Source organism: Saccopteryx bilineata, chromosome 3 (assembly GCF_036850765.1).
Source record: "Saccopteryx bilineata isolate mSacBil1 chromosome 3, mSacBil1_pri_phased_curated, whole genome shotgun sequence".
NCBI classification, from domain to species: Eukaryota; Metazoa; Chordata; class Mammalia; order Chiroptera; family Emballonuridae; genus Saccopteryx; species Saccopteryx bilineata.
In genome coordinates this window covers 69,144,011-69,161,056 of record NC_089492.1, presented here as the reverse complement: position 1 = coordinate 69,161,056, position 17,046 = coordinate 69,144,011, and the positions used below count along the sequence as shown (strand labels likewise).

At 35.5% G+C, this 17,046-nt stretch overlaps 1 protein-coding gene across 12 annotated transcripts in view; it reads left to right on the top strand.

Annotated features, from left to right (window-relative positions):
- The window catches only part of EYA1 (EYA transcriptional coactivator and phosphatase 1), a 333,576-nt gene that overhangs the window by 92,100 nt on the left and 224,430 nt on the right, over nt 1-17,046 (top strand). For 2 of the 12 annotated variants that reach the window (XM_066266307.1, XM_066266305.1), the window contains one exon: nt 3,338-3,384. The exons of the other annotated variants lie outside the window; for them this stretch is intronic. In XM_066266307.1, coding sequence (XP_066122404.1) covers nt 3,338-3,384 — 47 coding nt within the window. Of the gene's footprint in view, nt 1-3,337; nt 3,385-17,046 lie in introns of those variants that run through there. 12 annotated transcript variants of the gene reach the window in all.

Sequence of the window (17,046 nt, the reverse complement as noted above, 5' to 3'; positions counted from 1 at the left end):
TTTCAAACTATGTTAAAAAAAAAAACTATAGTAATCAAAACAGTACAGTATTGATATAAAAATAGACACAATAATGATATAGAGCAGTGGTTCCTAAACCCCGGGCCGCAGACCGGTACCAGTCCGTGGGCCATTTGGTACCGGTCCACAGAGAAAGAATAAATAACTTACATTATTTTCATTTTATTTATATTTAAGTCTGAACGATGTTTTATTTTTAAAAAATGACCAGATTCCCTCTGTTACATCCATCTAAGACTCACTCTTGACGCTTGTCTTGTAAATTCGACAATTATATTTAAAAATACCACAGTGTTTACACCAGTCGCATAATTTTATTTTGTGCATTTATCCATCCCACCCTAAAGGCTGGTCCATGAAAATATTTTCTGACATTAAACCAGTCCGTAGCCCAAAAAAAGTTGGGGACCACTGATATAGACCAATTGTTAGGCAGAGTAATAGGGAGAATATTGTCTAGAAAAAGATTATGTAGATCTGACAGATAAAAAAGTTACATAAATTGCTACTTAAAGAATATCTGTGTGGTGGATTCCTTCATAATGATAACAATTGTGATCATAAAAGGCACATTTGGTGAGTTTAAATTTGTTATATTGAACTCCCTGTTAGCTTTAAATTACAGAGAAATGTTCTATATACAGTACTAGATACTACAAAAAATATAAAGGTCAGAGGATTCCAAGAACAGGGGTGGGGAATTTTAGGGATGATGACAAGTGGGCTAGTATTAGAGTGTGTAATCTACAAATTTGCAGTGGTCCAAAGTAATTTTTTAAACTGTTATGTGACATTTCTGGCAAACCAGTAGGACTAGGAGATGAGAGCTTGTATTATGTTTGAGTAAATGACACATACCTACACTCACACACATATATAGATATATGTGTATTTATGTTGTATATGTGGGAGAGGCAGAGATAAAGATAAAGACAGATACAGTGAGAGGAACATACATATGTTAAGAAATAACTAAGTCTAATGCATGGTTGCATATAGTCTATCATACCTGAAATGTCTGAGCTGAAATTAACTTTAGAGATCATCTCATCTGACTTTTTATGTCATGATACATGAAACCTTCCTCTACATTTCACTGAGCTGGTTGTCTCACCACTGCTTAGAGTCACCCAGTGAAAATGAACTCATTGGGTTTACAAGGTAGTTCATTTGTTGTCTATAGACAAATGAATAAATGTGGTTGGAAACACATTTCTTTTGTCCTTGTGAGATTCATCACTGCAGCTCATCTCTTTGGCTTCTTAAGCCACTGGATGGAAACCCATATAACTTCTGTCTAGATGTGTGCTGTTTAATATAGCAGCCCTGTCCACATGTGCCTGGCCATTGAGCACTTTAAATGCCATGAGTACCAATCTGAGATATGCTGAACACACCAGATTTTGAAGACTTAATGCAAGCAAAAGTCTCTCTACTCTCAGGGCCCTATGAATAATAGTACAGTATTTAACATAAATATGAAGAAAACTATTTAAAAAGAGAAAGGAAAAGCTTTCAAAAAAGGAATACTTTTAATAGAAAAAGCAGAAAAAGATGTTACGGAGGATTTGTTTGAAATAAAAATAGCAAAAATAAAAGTATAAATAATAAGCTTTTGTATGCCTAGGTTAACAAGGAGATAAGACAATCAAGGCACATTCATAGGTGTTTTAAAGTTATATGTTGATTAAAAGAAACAAGATCAATGTGAGCAATTTGGAGAGTTGGAAAAGCCACTGTGACAAAACCTTAAAGATAAGATAGTTGAAAATGTTTTGAAGGTCAGTATAGATATGAAACAGAGAGGACTTGTTGAGTGAGGTACAGGTTTTGCAGAAATTGAAAGCAAAAATTACAGTACAGGAAGTAAGAAATGCATATATGTTTGGTCATATAGCATAAGTCTTCAAGATTTTTGAGATTTCTCCAGCAAATTTCAGCTAATGGGGATTGAAGTATAAAGCCACAGGATATGCCATAATGAACATGGGACAACTTTTGGGGAAGTCCCAGACTATGTCAGAGAAATGTGCAAAGTCTCTTACTATGGGTTTTTGTTATGTTTTCTCCCCACCTCAAAAGGAAAATCTCCGTGAATGTAAGAGTATTAGGTAACATTATCAGATAAAGTCATTGTTTTGGAATCTTAAAGCTAGAGGATACCACTGAGATATCATTTTAGCACTTTTACAGAATGTAAGATCACCAATAGTTGATGACAGAGCCAAGATTAGAAACAAGTCTCAATAATTCAAGACCAGTTCTCTAATAAGTGATGGTCAATGAACATGTGACCAACATAACAATATTTAGATGTTAAGTGAACACATCTGGAAAGTGTTTATAGAAATAGAGAGGAAAGAGTGCTGACACTCTCTATGACTGCTGACCCCACAAACATGACAGATATAGGAGAGGCCAGTGTAATGATGGCAAGGAGAAACTGATTTTACATCGGAGGTGAGTGAAAGCAAAAGGTGGTGCAATGCTAATAATAGTGCGCTCTCTGCTTTATTTTTGTTTTACTCTGATCGCGTTTAGTAGTTGGCCTCAAATATTTTTTGGAAGCTTGTGAGTCATCTTCCCATCACTCCCCATCTAGTTTAGAGACCATAAGTCACTGTTTAATAGCATACTTGCCAATATTGTAAAATCCTCCTGCCCATTTGTGTGTGTGTGTGTGTGCGCGCGCGTGCAAGTGTGTGTTTTGCTTTCTTCACCCTTCTAGCAAAACCCCACCCTTGGAGAGGCCCATCTATCTACTACTTTCTTCTTGCCTTTGTGCTCCATATGAATTATCCAGTGACATCATTAACATCTCCATTTTGGACATCATAATAGCACTTCAGACTCAGCATGTACATAATTGGACTCAGGAGTTTTTCCTCCAAGCCTTTCTCTTCCAATCTTCTCTGTCTTCAGGTCTGACTTCAATTACTACCTAGTTGCTTAGTCTCTCAACCTTAGAATCCCCCTAATACCACTTTCTTTTTTTTCATCCATATCTAGGCCATCACCAGGAACCTAATGCATTTTGAGTTGAATGAAGGAGCTTATAGGTAGCTATATTTGGAGCATGCAAACCTAAGAGTCTTCTAGAAGAGTATATTCAACATGTGTGCTGGTTGATGGGATATGGCTGACTAAGAAAGCATTTTTTGGCTGTGTCAGATAATGGACTCCAAGAAGTCACTAGGATTGCAATAACAGTTTTAGGCGAGAAGACAAAAAATTTGGACAAGTGAATCTTGTCCAAATAATGAATGTCAAAAGTGTCAAAAAATACCACTCTGATTCTTAACATTTGTATCCTTAGAAACTTTAAAAGAAAAAGTCCTAAGTCCATGGCTCATCTCAAACCAGGTAAGTCAAAATTTTAGAGTTTTGACCTGGACATCAGTAGTTTTTTAGAAGTTTGAATGTATAATAAGGGCTGAATACCATTGACAAAAGTTCTTAAAACTTCTCTGTATTTTCTATATTTAAAACAACTTTTTGTTTATAAATTCTAGTCTCTCTCTCTCTCACTCTCTCTCTCTTTCTCTTTCTCTCCTTTCTACCTTCCTTCCTTCCTTCCTTCCTTCCTTCCTTCCTTCCTTCCTTCCTTCCTTCCTTCCTTCCTTCCTTCTTTCTTTTTTGATATTTTTCTGAAGTGAGAGGCAGGAAGGCAGAGAGACTGACTCCTGCAGGCACTTGACTGGGATCCACCCAGCATGCCCACTAGGGGACAATGCTCTGCCCATCTGGGGCATTGCTCCATTGTAACCGGAGCTTTTATAACGCCTGAAGTGGAGGCCATGGAACCATCCTCAGCATCTGGGCCAACTTTGCTCCAATAGAGCCTTGGCAGCAGGAGGGAAAGAGAGAGATAGAGAGGAAGGAGATGGGAAAGCGTGGAGAAGCAGATGGGTGCTTCTCCTGTGTGCCCTGGCTGGGAATCGAACATAGGACTTTCACACGCCAGGCCAACACTCTACCACTGAGTCAACCGGCCAAACCTAGTTTCTCATATTTTTTAAAGTAAAATGTCCACACATTCAGCTAGAACAAAGCATGCACTCCCTACTCTGAAAACTGCCATAGGTGTGCACTTAGACACTAAAGAGTTTATGGAGTCCGAAGACTGGTTTAGTTTTAACAGAACAGGAGCCTATTGTGAAGAGGTGACATGAGTTAAAATCAAGTGCATGATTTAACATAAAGTACCCTTGGTACATACTGTTAGTGATAATCTCTTGTGACTTGATATTAGAAGATTAAAAACTTCATAAATCAGAAAAGGTAGTTAATTAACGTGTATCCACACCTCCAAGTGATAGTTTTTCAGATAAGGAAACACATAATTACTATTTCTTCTGGTAAAAGTAAAGATATATGCAAACAACTTTAAAGAACTCTGATTATAAGAGTAAAAACTAAAAAAGAAATTTGAAAAACTAAACAAAAACTCTTAAACTCATAACCAGCTTGATATGATATTTTATATATTTCTGCTGTTTTGTGTGTGAGTATGCATATATAATTCATATATAATTTATAGATGTCTTATAGCATATAAGTTTTATATTCTCCATTTTTTACATTATAATATTTTTATATAATTAAATACTCTCTGAAGTTATAATTTTAAATGACAGCATAATATTTAATCTATTCTTACCAACTTTTTAAAAACATTTTTCTATTTTTTGGATATTTTGGTTGTTTTACCTTTGTGCTATTATATTTATTGCTATGATAAACATGTGTACATTAAGAATCATTCCATATGTGTGATTATCAGCTCCAAAATTATGTACCCTTTGAAAGCTATTATAGTGCCAAATCACTTTCTAACACAATTTATCAATTTATATTCCCATCATCACTGAATAAACATATCTATAATTTCACTGTACACTCATCACATTGAAAATATGGTTTAAATTCTTTCCAATTTAATGGATCATAATAGTATTATAGTGTGCATTTCTCTTATGATTAATGTGAGCTTTTTTTTCTCTTTGTTGACTGCATTTATTCTTTTGCATATTTTTCAGTTCATGATGTTTGCTTACTTGTGAAATCGTTTTAAGGAAGTTAAAACATTAGAGAAATTTAATTCCTTTTTAATTTATACATTTATGGTTATAATTTTATAGTGAATCCAATAAGTGCAGAGTGCAATCTCTACCCTTGGGAGATCCTCTGTGGGCATCTTTCTCATTCCCTTTGTATATATTAGTGTTCAATGGCTATGAATTACTACAATTTAATTCAATGCTACTAGATACAACTTTTCCTCTAAATGTAAACTACATTAAGTAGATTAATATCAATAGTCTTAGAAGTGCTTGCAACTAAGAATAGTTGAGAACAAATCTCTTCTACAACTGTTTGGTAATAATGTCAGTCATTGTGCAATAGCTCCAGGGAAAGAATGGGGGGGGGCAATTCACAGAGCACACATGGGGAAGGCTTTTGAAGAAGTATTGTTGCACTTTTCAGACTTTACAGATGCTTATATTTTAAAGAATGGATTGGGGATGATGACAGATAGTGATTTAGCAATAGTTCAAGGCAAGATATATTCAGATCAGTTTCAAGTCGAGGAATCTGAAGACCCCAAAGTGTTGGAAGGCCTAGTGCTGAAGGACTAACAAAAATTAAAGAGGGCTCCTGCCTTTTGCAGTGAAGGAAGCACAAAATATGGGACCATCACTATGGCACCCTGTGTAATACAAAAATCAGACAGAACTAAAAATAATGGGGCCCCCGAGCTGCCACTTGTACCCACTACAGAGCACTGCAGGTGCTGGTTGGCTTTTTGTGACTGCGGCAGGACCTAGAGTAGATACTCAGTGCTGCAAGTGGCATGGGAAGAAACATTTTATAAAGACCGTAAAGTATAATGTGAACCATGTTAGCATTGCTTTCACCCTCTGAATGTCTGGGGCACATAGTCCTGGTTAACAACTCTCAAAAGGCCGTGTTTGACTCCAAACTGGCCTCAAGCCGATGGAATCTGCCACAGGACAGTCAGAACTAAACAGTCAGAACTGAATCAGTCCCCAAGACAGCAGCTGTCAGTAAAATGCAATGGATGGTGTTTAACATTTATGCTGAGTGTGTGGAAGTGCTGGTCACCTGTCCTCTCATTCAAGGCAGAGCTACACTTTGTCATGTATCTCAGCGTGGGATTTTCCTTGAGGTTAGAGGATATTTTTAAAAAATTATTTGAACTTTAGTGGTTGTGAATGTTTAATAAACAACACTGCAAAATCGTGACTTAAATTTTTCATAGATTTCTGAAGGCTTTTTAAAAACAAAGGCAAATGCTTTCTAAAATTGTGAAATATATAAATATAATCAAGTCCTTGTGTCTGAGACTGGTTACGTGTTTCTGTCTAGAAAGAAAATGAGTGGGAAAGGAGTAGAAAGGACCCATGAGGCATAATGAAGGCCTAGAGCACCCACATGTTTGTTAATTTCTGAGAAGTTTTGAATTATTTGTCATAGCAAGAAAAATCTTAAAGCAAAATACACATCTAGAAAATAAGGACCAAGAGTGATGTCAGAGAAAGAGTGCCATGAGGGATGCTCCCAATATCTCCCTTTGAAATTTCAACAAATTCAACAACTAAAGACAGAGAAAAAATTTCAGGAGCACCTGAAATATACATGCACCAGACAAAGGTATGATTGAGTGAAAAGGTGGCTGAATATATGATCCACTCTGAAGGAAATAAGACAGAGAACAGAGTATTTCACTTTCCTCACTGATCTGAGAAAGGACCACTTTCGTCTGGAACCAAGAGAAGCGGAGAGTCTGAGGTAGAAGAAAGAAGCTGGATTAAGGTGGATGATCAAGCAGAGGAGAGAATGCACTGGCTCAGCCTGGGATTGCAGATGTGGGGCAAGCACCAGCGGCAGGCTCTGACAAAGTTTGCTGGTGTGGGGTGCCTGCGGAAGCCAGAGCCGGGACCAGCGTTTTTGTGCATATGTGGGTCCACGATCATGGCTGGTGTGCGAGTGGCACCTCTGGAATGAGTGCACGTGCTCACGAGCTGGAGGGATTAGCCTGAGATTATCAGTGGTGGACATCTGTGTGGGCTGTAGCCAGTGTTTTTGTGTAGTCCCAGCTCCCCAACCAACAGCACAAGAAGTGCACAAGGGCCAGAATCACTAGGCCTGGACCTGTCTGGGTGGGGCGCCTCCACGAGCTAATACAGGTTTTAAAGTGCATTCCTAAAAAAAAAAATAAAAAAAAATAATAAAAAATAAAGTGCATTCTTGCATTCCTGGCTCTGATATCACAGGCACTCTGCACCTAAGTGAGTGGGAGCAGACCTCTGTGTGCACTGCAGAAGTCATGGGAGCTGTGCGTGCACATGGCTTGCTGCGGGCTACCAAACAAGGCAAAAGACATGGCTGCTCTTAGAGCCTCTTGATCTGCAAGCAGTGGCCTGGGCGAAACTCACAGCTAAGTCCCCAGGCTGCTAGCTCAGGTGGAAGAGATGTTGGGAGAGGCACTTGGAAAACTAACCAAGACTCCTATTGTCAGAGCCTCCAAGCCCTAACAAGCCCCGCCTATCAACCAGACTGAGGCCCACCCTACATCACTGCCATAGTGACACAACAGCAAACCTCTGTTCAAGAGCCCCACAAGGGCAAAATCTGTAGTACAGTACCACCTGCCAAAAAAAAAAAAAAAGAAGCTACCTCTCAAAACCAAGAAAATATTATACTTTTTATAACCTTTTTTTTCCCCCACTTTGGTCATTTTCTCTTCTTTCCTTTTTATTCTTTCCTTTTCCTTTTGAACTTTATTATCCATAGTTGTTACATTTTTCATTCTTGTTTTTTAAATAAGAGTTACATTTCAAAAACCTTAACTTCTTTTTTCTCTTTTTTTCTTTTTTTCCCTCGTTTGATGGTCATTTATCAACAAATTATTTTATTTTGGATTCATATTTTTTCTTTGTTGCATTTTGCATGTTTTTGACTTCATTTTTTATCTCTTTGTCATTTTCTCTCAGTTCTGTTTCACTGTTTTCTGTAGTTTTTGTTTCACTTATCATTATAGGATTTTCATTTTTTCACTGTATCTATTAAATTTTTATTTTATTTTTTTAATTATCTCTTATTAGTGTTATTAACAATACCACTCTAAAATGCCTTTAGGAAAAAGAAATCAAATATTATAGATAAAAAAGACACAGATGTAGCTCAGATAGATGATGAAAAATCTCTAGAAAAAAAATTTCAATTGCTTTGAAACCTTGAACTTAAATGACAGAGAATTAAAAATTGAAGTCCTAAAAATACTCAGGGAAATACAAGAAAGCACAGAAAGGCAATTGAGAGAGCTCAAAAAACAATTCAATGAACAAAAAGAATACATCACCAAGGAAATTGAAACTAAAAAAGGAACCAAACAGCGATGAAAAACTCAATACATGAACTGAAAAAGGAGGTAACAAGCTTAGCTAATAGAACATGCCAAATAGAAGAGAGAATTAGTGACATAGAAGACAAGCAACTAGAGATACTACAGAGAGAAGAAGAGAGAGACTCACGAATAAAAAAAAATGAGAAAGCCCTACAGGAATTGTCTGACTCCATCAGAAAAAGCAACATAAGAATAATGGGTATATCAGAAGGAGAAGAGATAAAATGGAATGGAGAATATATTCAAACAAATAATCGATGAAAACTTCCCAAGCCTTTGGAAAGAATTAGAGCCTCAAATCCAAGAAGCAAACAGAACACCAAGTTACCTTAACCCAAACAGACCTACTCCAAGACACATCGTAATGAAATGATCACAAACCAATAATAAAGAAAAAATCCTCAAGGCAGCCAGGGAAGAGAAGAATACAACCTATAAAGAAAGGCCCATTAGATTATCATCAGATTTCTCAGTAGAAACTCTACAAGCCAGAAGAGAGTGGACCCAAATATATAAAGTACTGAAAAAGAGGAACTTCCAGCCAAGAATTCTATATCCATCAAAGCTATCCTGCAAATATGAAGGGAAAATAAAAACATTCACAGATATAAAAAAGATGAGAAAATTTATCACCAAAAAACCCCCACTTCAGGAAATGCTAAGGGGGGGGGATTATTTGACCAGATATAAAGAAGAAAACAAAACAAAATTACAAATAAAAGCTCCAACAAGATCACAATAAAAATAAGATTAATCTGTGACAACAAAAACAAAAAAGGGAAGAGGACAAAGATTAACAGTAGCAAAGGAGGATGGAGTGCAGAAGCACTCATGAGATAATGTACTACAATGAATATGATATATATCCTTTTTATTACCTAATGGTAACCAACCCTGAGAAAACCACTACAGAAACACATAGCTTAAAAAAAGAAGAAACAGAGGAAAGAAGTATGGAATACAACCAAACAAAAGCAAATGACAGAAAACCAAAAGAGAAGAACCAAACAAGATATAGAGCTCTCAGAAAGCAATATATAAAATGACAATAGGAAACCCTCAAGTGACAATAATTATTTTAAATGTAAATGGATTGAACTCACTAATAAAAAGACACAGAATAGCAGAGTGGATCAAAAAAGGAAATCCAACTGTATGCTGCCTTCAAGAAACACATCTAAGGTACAAGAATAAAAACAAATTCAAAGTGAAAGGTTGGAAAACAATTCTCTAAACAAATAACATCCAAAGAAAAGCAGATGTAGCCATACTCATATCTAACAATGCTGACTATAAGACAGCAAAGGTAATCAGAGACAAAGATGATCATTTCATAATGATAAAGAGGACATTGAATCAAGAAGACGTAACACTTCTTAATATATATGCACCAAACCAAGGTGCACCAAAGTGTATAAGACATGTACTAACTGATCTAAAAATAAAAACCAACAAAAATACAATCATACTTGAAGACCTCAATACATCACTGACAGCTCTAAATTATTTATTCCAACAGAAAATCAATAAAGAAATATTGGAATTAAATGAAACACTAGAACAATTGGATATGATAGACATCTACAGGACATTTCATCCCAAAATGCCAGAGTATACATTTTTCTCTAGTGTACATGGAACATTCTCAAGAATTGACCATATGTTGGCCCACAAAACTAACATCAACAAATTCAGAAAGATTGAAATTATACAAAGCATATTCTCTGACCACAAAACTTTGAAACTAGAATTCAACTCCAAAAAAAGAAATAAACAAACCTGCAAAAATGTAAAAATTAAACAACATACTTCTAAAAAATGAGTGAGTCAAAGAAGAAATAAAAGCAGAGATCAAAAGATATGTACAAACAAAAATGACAATACGATGTATTAGAATCTCTGGGATGCAGCAAAAGCAGTAATAAGAGAGTAGTTTATATCACTATATTCTTATATGAACAAACAAGAGAGAGCCCAAATTAACAACTTAACATTACATCTTAAGGAACTAGAAAAAGAAGAATGAAGGCAACCCAAAACCAGCAGAAGAAAGGAAATAATAAAAATCGGAGTAGAAATAAATGAACAGAATAAGAGAACAGAAAAACTATAGAAAATGTCAATAAAACAAGGAGCTAGTTCTTTGAAAAGATCAACAAAATTGACAAACTCTTGGCAAGACTTACTAAAGAAAAAAGAGAAAGGACTCATATAAACAAAATCCAAAATGAAAGAGGAGAAATCACCACAGATATCATAGATATACAAAGAATTATTGTAGAATACTATGAAAAACTATATGCCACCAAATTTAACAATCTAGAAGAAAGGATAAATTCCTAGAACAATACAATCTTTCTAGACAGAGTCACGAAGAAGTAGATAGCTTAAACAGACCCATAAGCAGAAAGGAAATAGAAACAACTATCAAAAACCTCCCAAAGAAATAAAAGTCCAGGGCCAGAAGGCTATACTAGTGAATTCTATCAAATATTCAAAAATCATTTGGTTCCTATTCTACTCAAAGTCTTCCAAAAACTGAAGAAGAAGCAATACTTCCAAACACATTTTATGAGGCCAAGATAACCCTCATAACAAAACCTGGCAAGGACAACACAAAAAAAGAAAACTACAGACCAATGTCTCTAATGAATACAGATGCTAAAATCCTAAACAAAATACTAGCAAATCAAATACAGAAACACGTTAAAAATATAATTCATCATGATCAAGTGGGATTCATCCCAGAATCACAAGGATAGTTTAACATACATAAAACAGTTAATATATCATAATACACCATATCAAAAAAACAAAGAACAAAAACCATATGATCCTATCAATAGATACAGAAAAGGCATTCGATAAAATACATCATTTTATGTCTAAAACACTCAACAAAATGGATATAGAGAACAAATTCTCAACATAATAAAGGCCATTTATGACAAACTATCAGCTAACATCATATTAAATGGCAAAAAACTGAAGAATTTTCCTCTAAAATCAGGAACAAGACAAGGATGCCCACTCTCTCCACTCTTATTCAATGTAGTGCTGAAAGTTCTAGCCAGAGCAATCAGACAAGAGAAAGAAATAAAAGGCATTCATATTGGGAAAGAAGAAGTAAAGGTTTCACTTTTTGCAGATGATATAATCCTGTACATCAAAAACCCCAAAGACTTCACAAAAGGACTGTTAGAAACAATGAACCAATGCAGTAAGGTCACAAGATACAAAATTAATATACAGAAGTCTATTGCCTTTCTGTATACCAATAATGAAACATCAGAAAATGAACTAAAAAAAATCATTTTTACGGTTGCAATAATTAAAAAAAATACCTAGGAATAAATATAACAAAGAATCTAAAGGACTTATATAATGAAAACTACAAAGCATTATTAAGGAAAATCAAAAAAGATACAATGAAATGGAAAAATATTTCTTGTTCTTGGATAGGAAGAATAAATATAGTCAAAATGACCATATTACCAAAAGCAATATACAAATTTAATGTAATTCCCATCAAAATTCCAATGTCATTTTTTAAAGAAATAGAACAAAAAATCATCAGGTTTATTTGGAACTATAAAAAACCACAAATAGCTAAAGTAATCCTAAGGAAAAAGAATGTAGCTGGGGGCATTACAATACCTAACTTCAAATTATATTATAGAGCCATAATAATCAAAACAGCATTGTATTGGCAGAAAAATAGACACTCGGACCAATGGAACAAAATAGAGAGCCCAGAAATAAAACCACATATGTATGGTCAAATCATCTTTGATAAAGGAGCCAAAAACACACAATGGAGAAAAGAAAGCCTCTTCAATAAATGGTGCTGGGAAAACTGTACAGCCATGTGCAAAAGAATGAAACTCGACTACAGTTTGTTCCCCTGTACCAAAATTAATTCAAAATGGATCAAAGACCTAAATATAAGACCTGAAACAATAAATTACATAGAAGAAAACATAGGTACTAAACTCATGGACCTTGGCCATAAGAATCATTTTATGAATTTGACTCCAAAGGCAAGGGAAGTGAAGGCAAAGATAAATGAATGGGACTACATCAGACTAAGAAGCTTTTGCACAGCAAGAGAAACAACAAAATAAACACGCAGCCAACTAAATGGGAAATGATATTTTCAAACAACAGCTCAGATAAGGGCCTAATATACAAAATATACAAAGAACTCACAAAACTCAACAACAAACAAGCAAACAATCCAATAAAACAATGGGAAGAGGATATGAACAGACACTTCTCCCAGGAAGAAATACAAATGGCCAATAGATCATATGAAAATATGCTCATCTTCACTAGCTGTTAGAGAAATGCAAATCAAAACTACAATGAGATACCACTTCACACCTGTTAGACTAGCTGTTATCAACTAGATAGGAAATAACAAGTGTTGGAGAGGCTGTGGAGAAAAAAGAAACCTCATTCACTGTTGGTGGGAATGTGGATTAGTACAACCCTTATGGCAGAAAGTACTTTATGGTGGTTCCTCAAAAAATTAAGAATAGAACTTCCATATGACCCAGCAATCCCTCTACTGTGAATATACCCCCATAACTCAAAAACACTGGTACGTAAAAACACATGCACCCCCATGTTCATTGCAGCATTGTTCCTGGTGGCCAAGATATGGAAACAGCAAAAAAGTCCTTCAATAGAAGATTGGAAAAAGAAGATGTGGTACATATATACTATGGAATAATACTCAGCCATAGAAATGATGATATAGGATCATTTACGACAACATGGATGGACCTTGCTAACATTATACTGAGTGGACTAAGTAAATCAGAAAAAACTAAGAACTATATGATTCCATATGTAGGTTGGATACAAAATTGAGACTCATGGACAAGAGTGTGGTGGTTACCAGGGGAAGGGAAAGGGAGGAGAGGGAAAGAGTGGGGAGGGGAGAAACCAAAGAAAACCAAATAAAAGGTGCCGAAGGACAATTTGACTTTGGGTGATGGGTATACAACATAATCAAATGTCAATATGATCTGGAGATGTTTTCTCTGAATCTATGTACTCTAATTGATCAATGTCACCCTGTTAAAATTAATTGTCTAAATAAAAGTAAAAAAAAAAGAAAATAAGAGCTTAAATTAATATAGTCATTACTTTAAAAAAGTCTGTTCCCACCACTTATATTCTTACTGTCATCAGATACCAAACTAGACAAAAATATCATTTTGAATTTAGCATATACTAAGGGTAAGTTATAGTTTGCATTTTACTTACCTGGTAGTTTTCTTAAGTGTTTCATTGGTCATTCAGTCTTTGATTTTTCTGTTAATGCAAAGTCTCCATTTTAGCTACCAATTTCAACTTCTCTTCCACTAAGTCTCTAGACGAAGTTTAAAAACCAATCTTTCCCCAGCACAAATTATTCAGTATAGTAATGAGTAGTAAAGCAGGTAATATGGAACGGGGGGTTTTAAAAATAAAAGGAATGGATGATGAAGGTGGTTTTTTAACTGCTGAAGTCCGCTAGATTCTGGAAGCAAATTCAAAATCTCTCAAAACACGCACACACACTAAAAGTTAAAATAAAATAAAATAAAATCAACAAAAGCTACTCTACTAGTGGCAAGGTTAAAACACTGGATTCATTATCTTGTGAAAACTCATAGACCTTTTTTGATAGGGTCTGATTTGAGTTCCATTTCTTTCCGATTTCACACATGGTCTGAATTAACGTCTCCAGCTCTTGGAAAAAAATATTACATTTTAAAATTGCGCTTAAAACTACATATTTTCCACAAATAGATTGGTAATGGCCACCTTGAGGAATATTTTTCTAAAGGTAGTTTTACTATTACTACCTCCCACGATGTGAAATCTACGTGATGGAGCAGACAGTTCAAATCCAACCTCAATGGGGAAGGGGATAATCCTGTCTAATAGGATAAACTCAGGTGTGTAATTCTGTCTCCTGCGTTTCTACTTTCTCTGTGTAGATTTAGTGCTTTGAGCAAGAACCACATAAGGATGCCCTTTTTGTCGGCATCAAGGTAGCAGTCCTCTCACCTTGGTACAATCGGTTCCCACCTAATATCAGTCTTGTCTGGCAGCAACTCCTGTCCTTACTTCCATCTTAACCTTAGTTGATTCAATCCTCAGTACTGTGTTCTATATCCTTAGTACCAAAAAATTTTTGGTCTCTCTCTCTCTGCTCCTTTTTGGTCTGAGATCATGTGTCCTGCCTTTAGTTAATGATACTTAATTTCTGATTGTGCTTTCTGCTCTTTAACGACTGTCTCTTGTTGTTACTCTCTTTTCTGCATGTGTCCCTACATGCCTTTCCTTAGGCAGTGACTGCCTGACTATGGACTTGAGTTTAGTTCTACTCCTGAAAGTCTACCTATGCTCCCAACTCTGACTTTTCCTGCTCACAGACCTTTCGTTAGAAAGCAATATTGGGCTTTCCTTCTGAATTTGAAGAAAACTTATGTTCTGTATACTGGCCACCTCAAGTTAAGATAGACGTCACTTGAGCATAAAGTGACTGAAATAAACACAACTATTTCTTATTCTTGGAAATTAACAGCTGTAGCAAGCCAACAATTCATTTAGTCAGTAACTATTTATGGAAAACAAAGTTTTGTTACATATGCAGGAATTCAGTTTAGAGAGGCTTTGGAATCAAATTATGAGATCGCATATCATATCTTCCTAAAGAAAACAAATAGTTAACCTCATTAATATTTGTAGAAATATTCTAAAAAGCTGTCCACTTACTCTCTGAAACTTTAACTTTCCTAATGTTTTAAAAAATTTAGTTTTCCATAAGAACAGAACTTAACTTATATATTAAAATTACATGTTACTAAGGGGTCTCGGACCTTGTAGGGTTTGAGGGTGAACCCAATGAGATGAAAGTAGTATCATTCATTGACATGCCAGGGAAAATACTACATGTTCACAGTAAGTTTCATTTGGAGGGTGGGTCTGGAGGAAAGTATTCTTGGGTATGGCTGTGCTAAGGAATCAGACCTAGGTAGGCTTATATATAAACATTATAACACAGCCCTCTTGCAGATGCATTTTATGCATTGAAAATAATTCTTTCATTTTCTTCAAATCTTTAAAATCATGACCTGTCTCTGCCCATAGCTTTTTCCCACTAAGAATTATAGAACTGTTGATCAATTATCCCAGTGTACATGATGCCAGATGGCTTGTTCAGTATTATCTCTCTATCCTGGACCATTCTTTCTAACTCGTGACTTAATTCCTAGTATGATATTCTTTCTTCTGTTTCTTTGTGACAAGTCCTAGAATAAGGAGACCACCTAGAATAGTCTAGTAAAGAGCTGACTGGTTGAAAACATTTGCTGTGAGGTGCATTATTTCTCATTGCTTAAGTGTACATAATTGAATGACATGTACTGGCTCTTGTTTTCTTGTTTGGTCGTGAGTGTGAAGCATGGGGAATAAAAATTGAACCATCATACACATAAAGAAAAGTACTTCAGAGATCAAGTATTATGACATCATTATTGGCCAGGACATGTTAAATGGGGTACACATGTTTCTACTCTCCGTATTAGCTCTGTGATTCTTATCAGTTTGCATATTTGGAGAATCAGGATGATAATAGTATCCACCATATAGTGGTATTGCAAAGATAAACTGAGTTCATGCATATGGAACTCATAACACATTCCTGCCATAATACCTAATTCAGTGCTCAATAAAGCACACATTGAGAATCTCCCAGTTCAGAAGTCTTGATGAACTCGAGGAAATTTAACTTTCATAATCCATACAACCTACTCTGGAAAATGGCCCATGTTGTCTTCCACCCACCCTTGGGTGAAGGAGCAGACCCCAAAGCTGCATGAATCTGTGATTCCTGAGAGATATACAAGCCTATATCTCAATCACTGTCTAGTCAACTTGGAGAGGGTCATATGGCTATGTGATGGTCACTTATACAAACATGAAAATAAGATTCTGTTACCTTGAAATTCCTGTTACCTAAAAAGCTGTTTAGTTGCCTCAGGACTCAAATATCTTCAAAAGAAAATGTCTTTTACTGGAAAGCCACATGCAAAAGAATGAAACTGGACTACAGTTTGTCCCCCTGTACTAAAATTAACTCAAAATGGATCAAAGATCTAAACATAAGACCTGAAACAATTAAGTACATAGAAGAAGACATAGGTACTCAACTCATGGACCTGGGTTTTAAAGAGCATTTTATGAATTTGACTCCAAAGGCAAGAGAAGTGAAGGCAAAAATTAATGAATGGGACTACATCAGACTAAGAAGTTTTTGCTCAGCAAGAGAAACTGATAACAAAATAAACAGAAAGCCAACTAAATGGGAAATGATATTTTCAAACAACAGCTCAGATAAGGGCCTAATATCCAAAATATACAAAGAACTCATAAAACTCAACAACAAACAAACAAACAATCCAATAAAAAAATGGGAAGAGGACATGAACAGACACTTCTCCCAGGAGGAAGTACAAATGGCCAACAGATATATGAAAAGATGCTCATCTTCTTTAGTTATTAGAGAAATGCAAATCAAAACTGCAACGAGATAC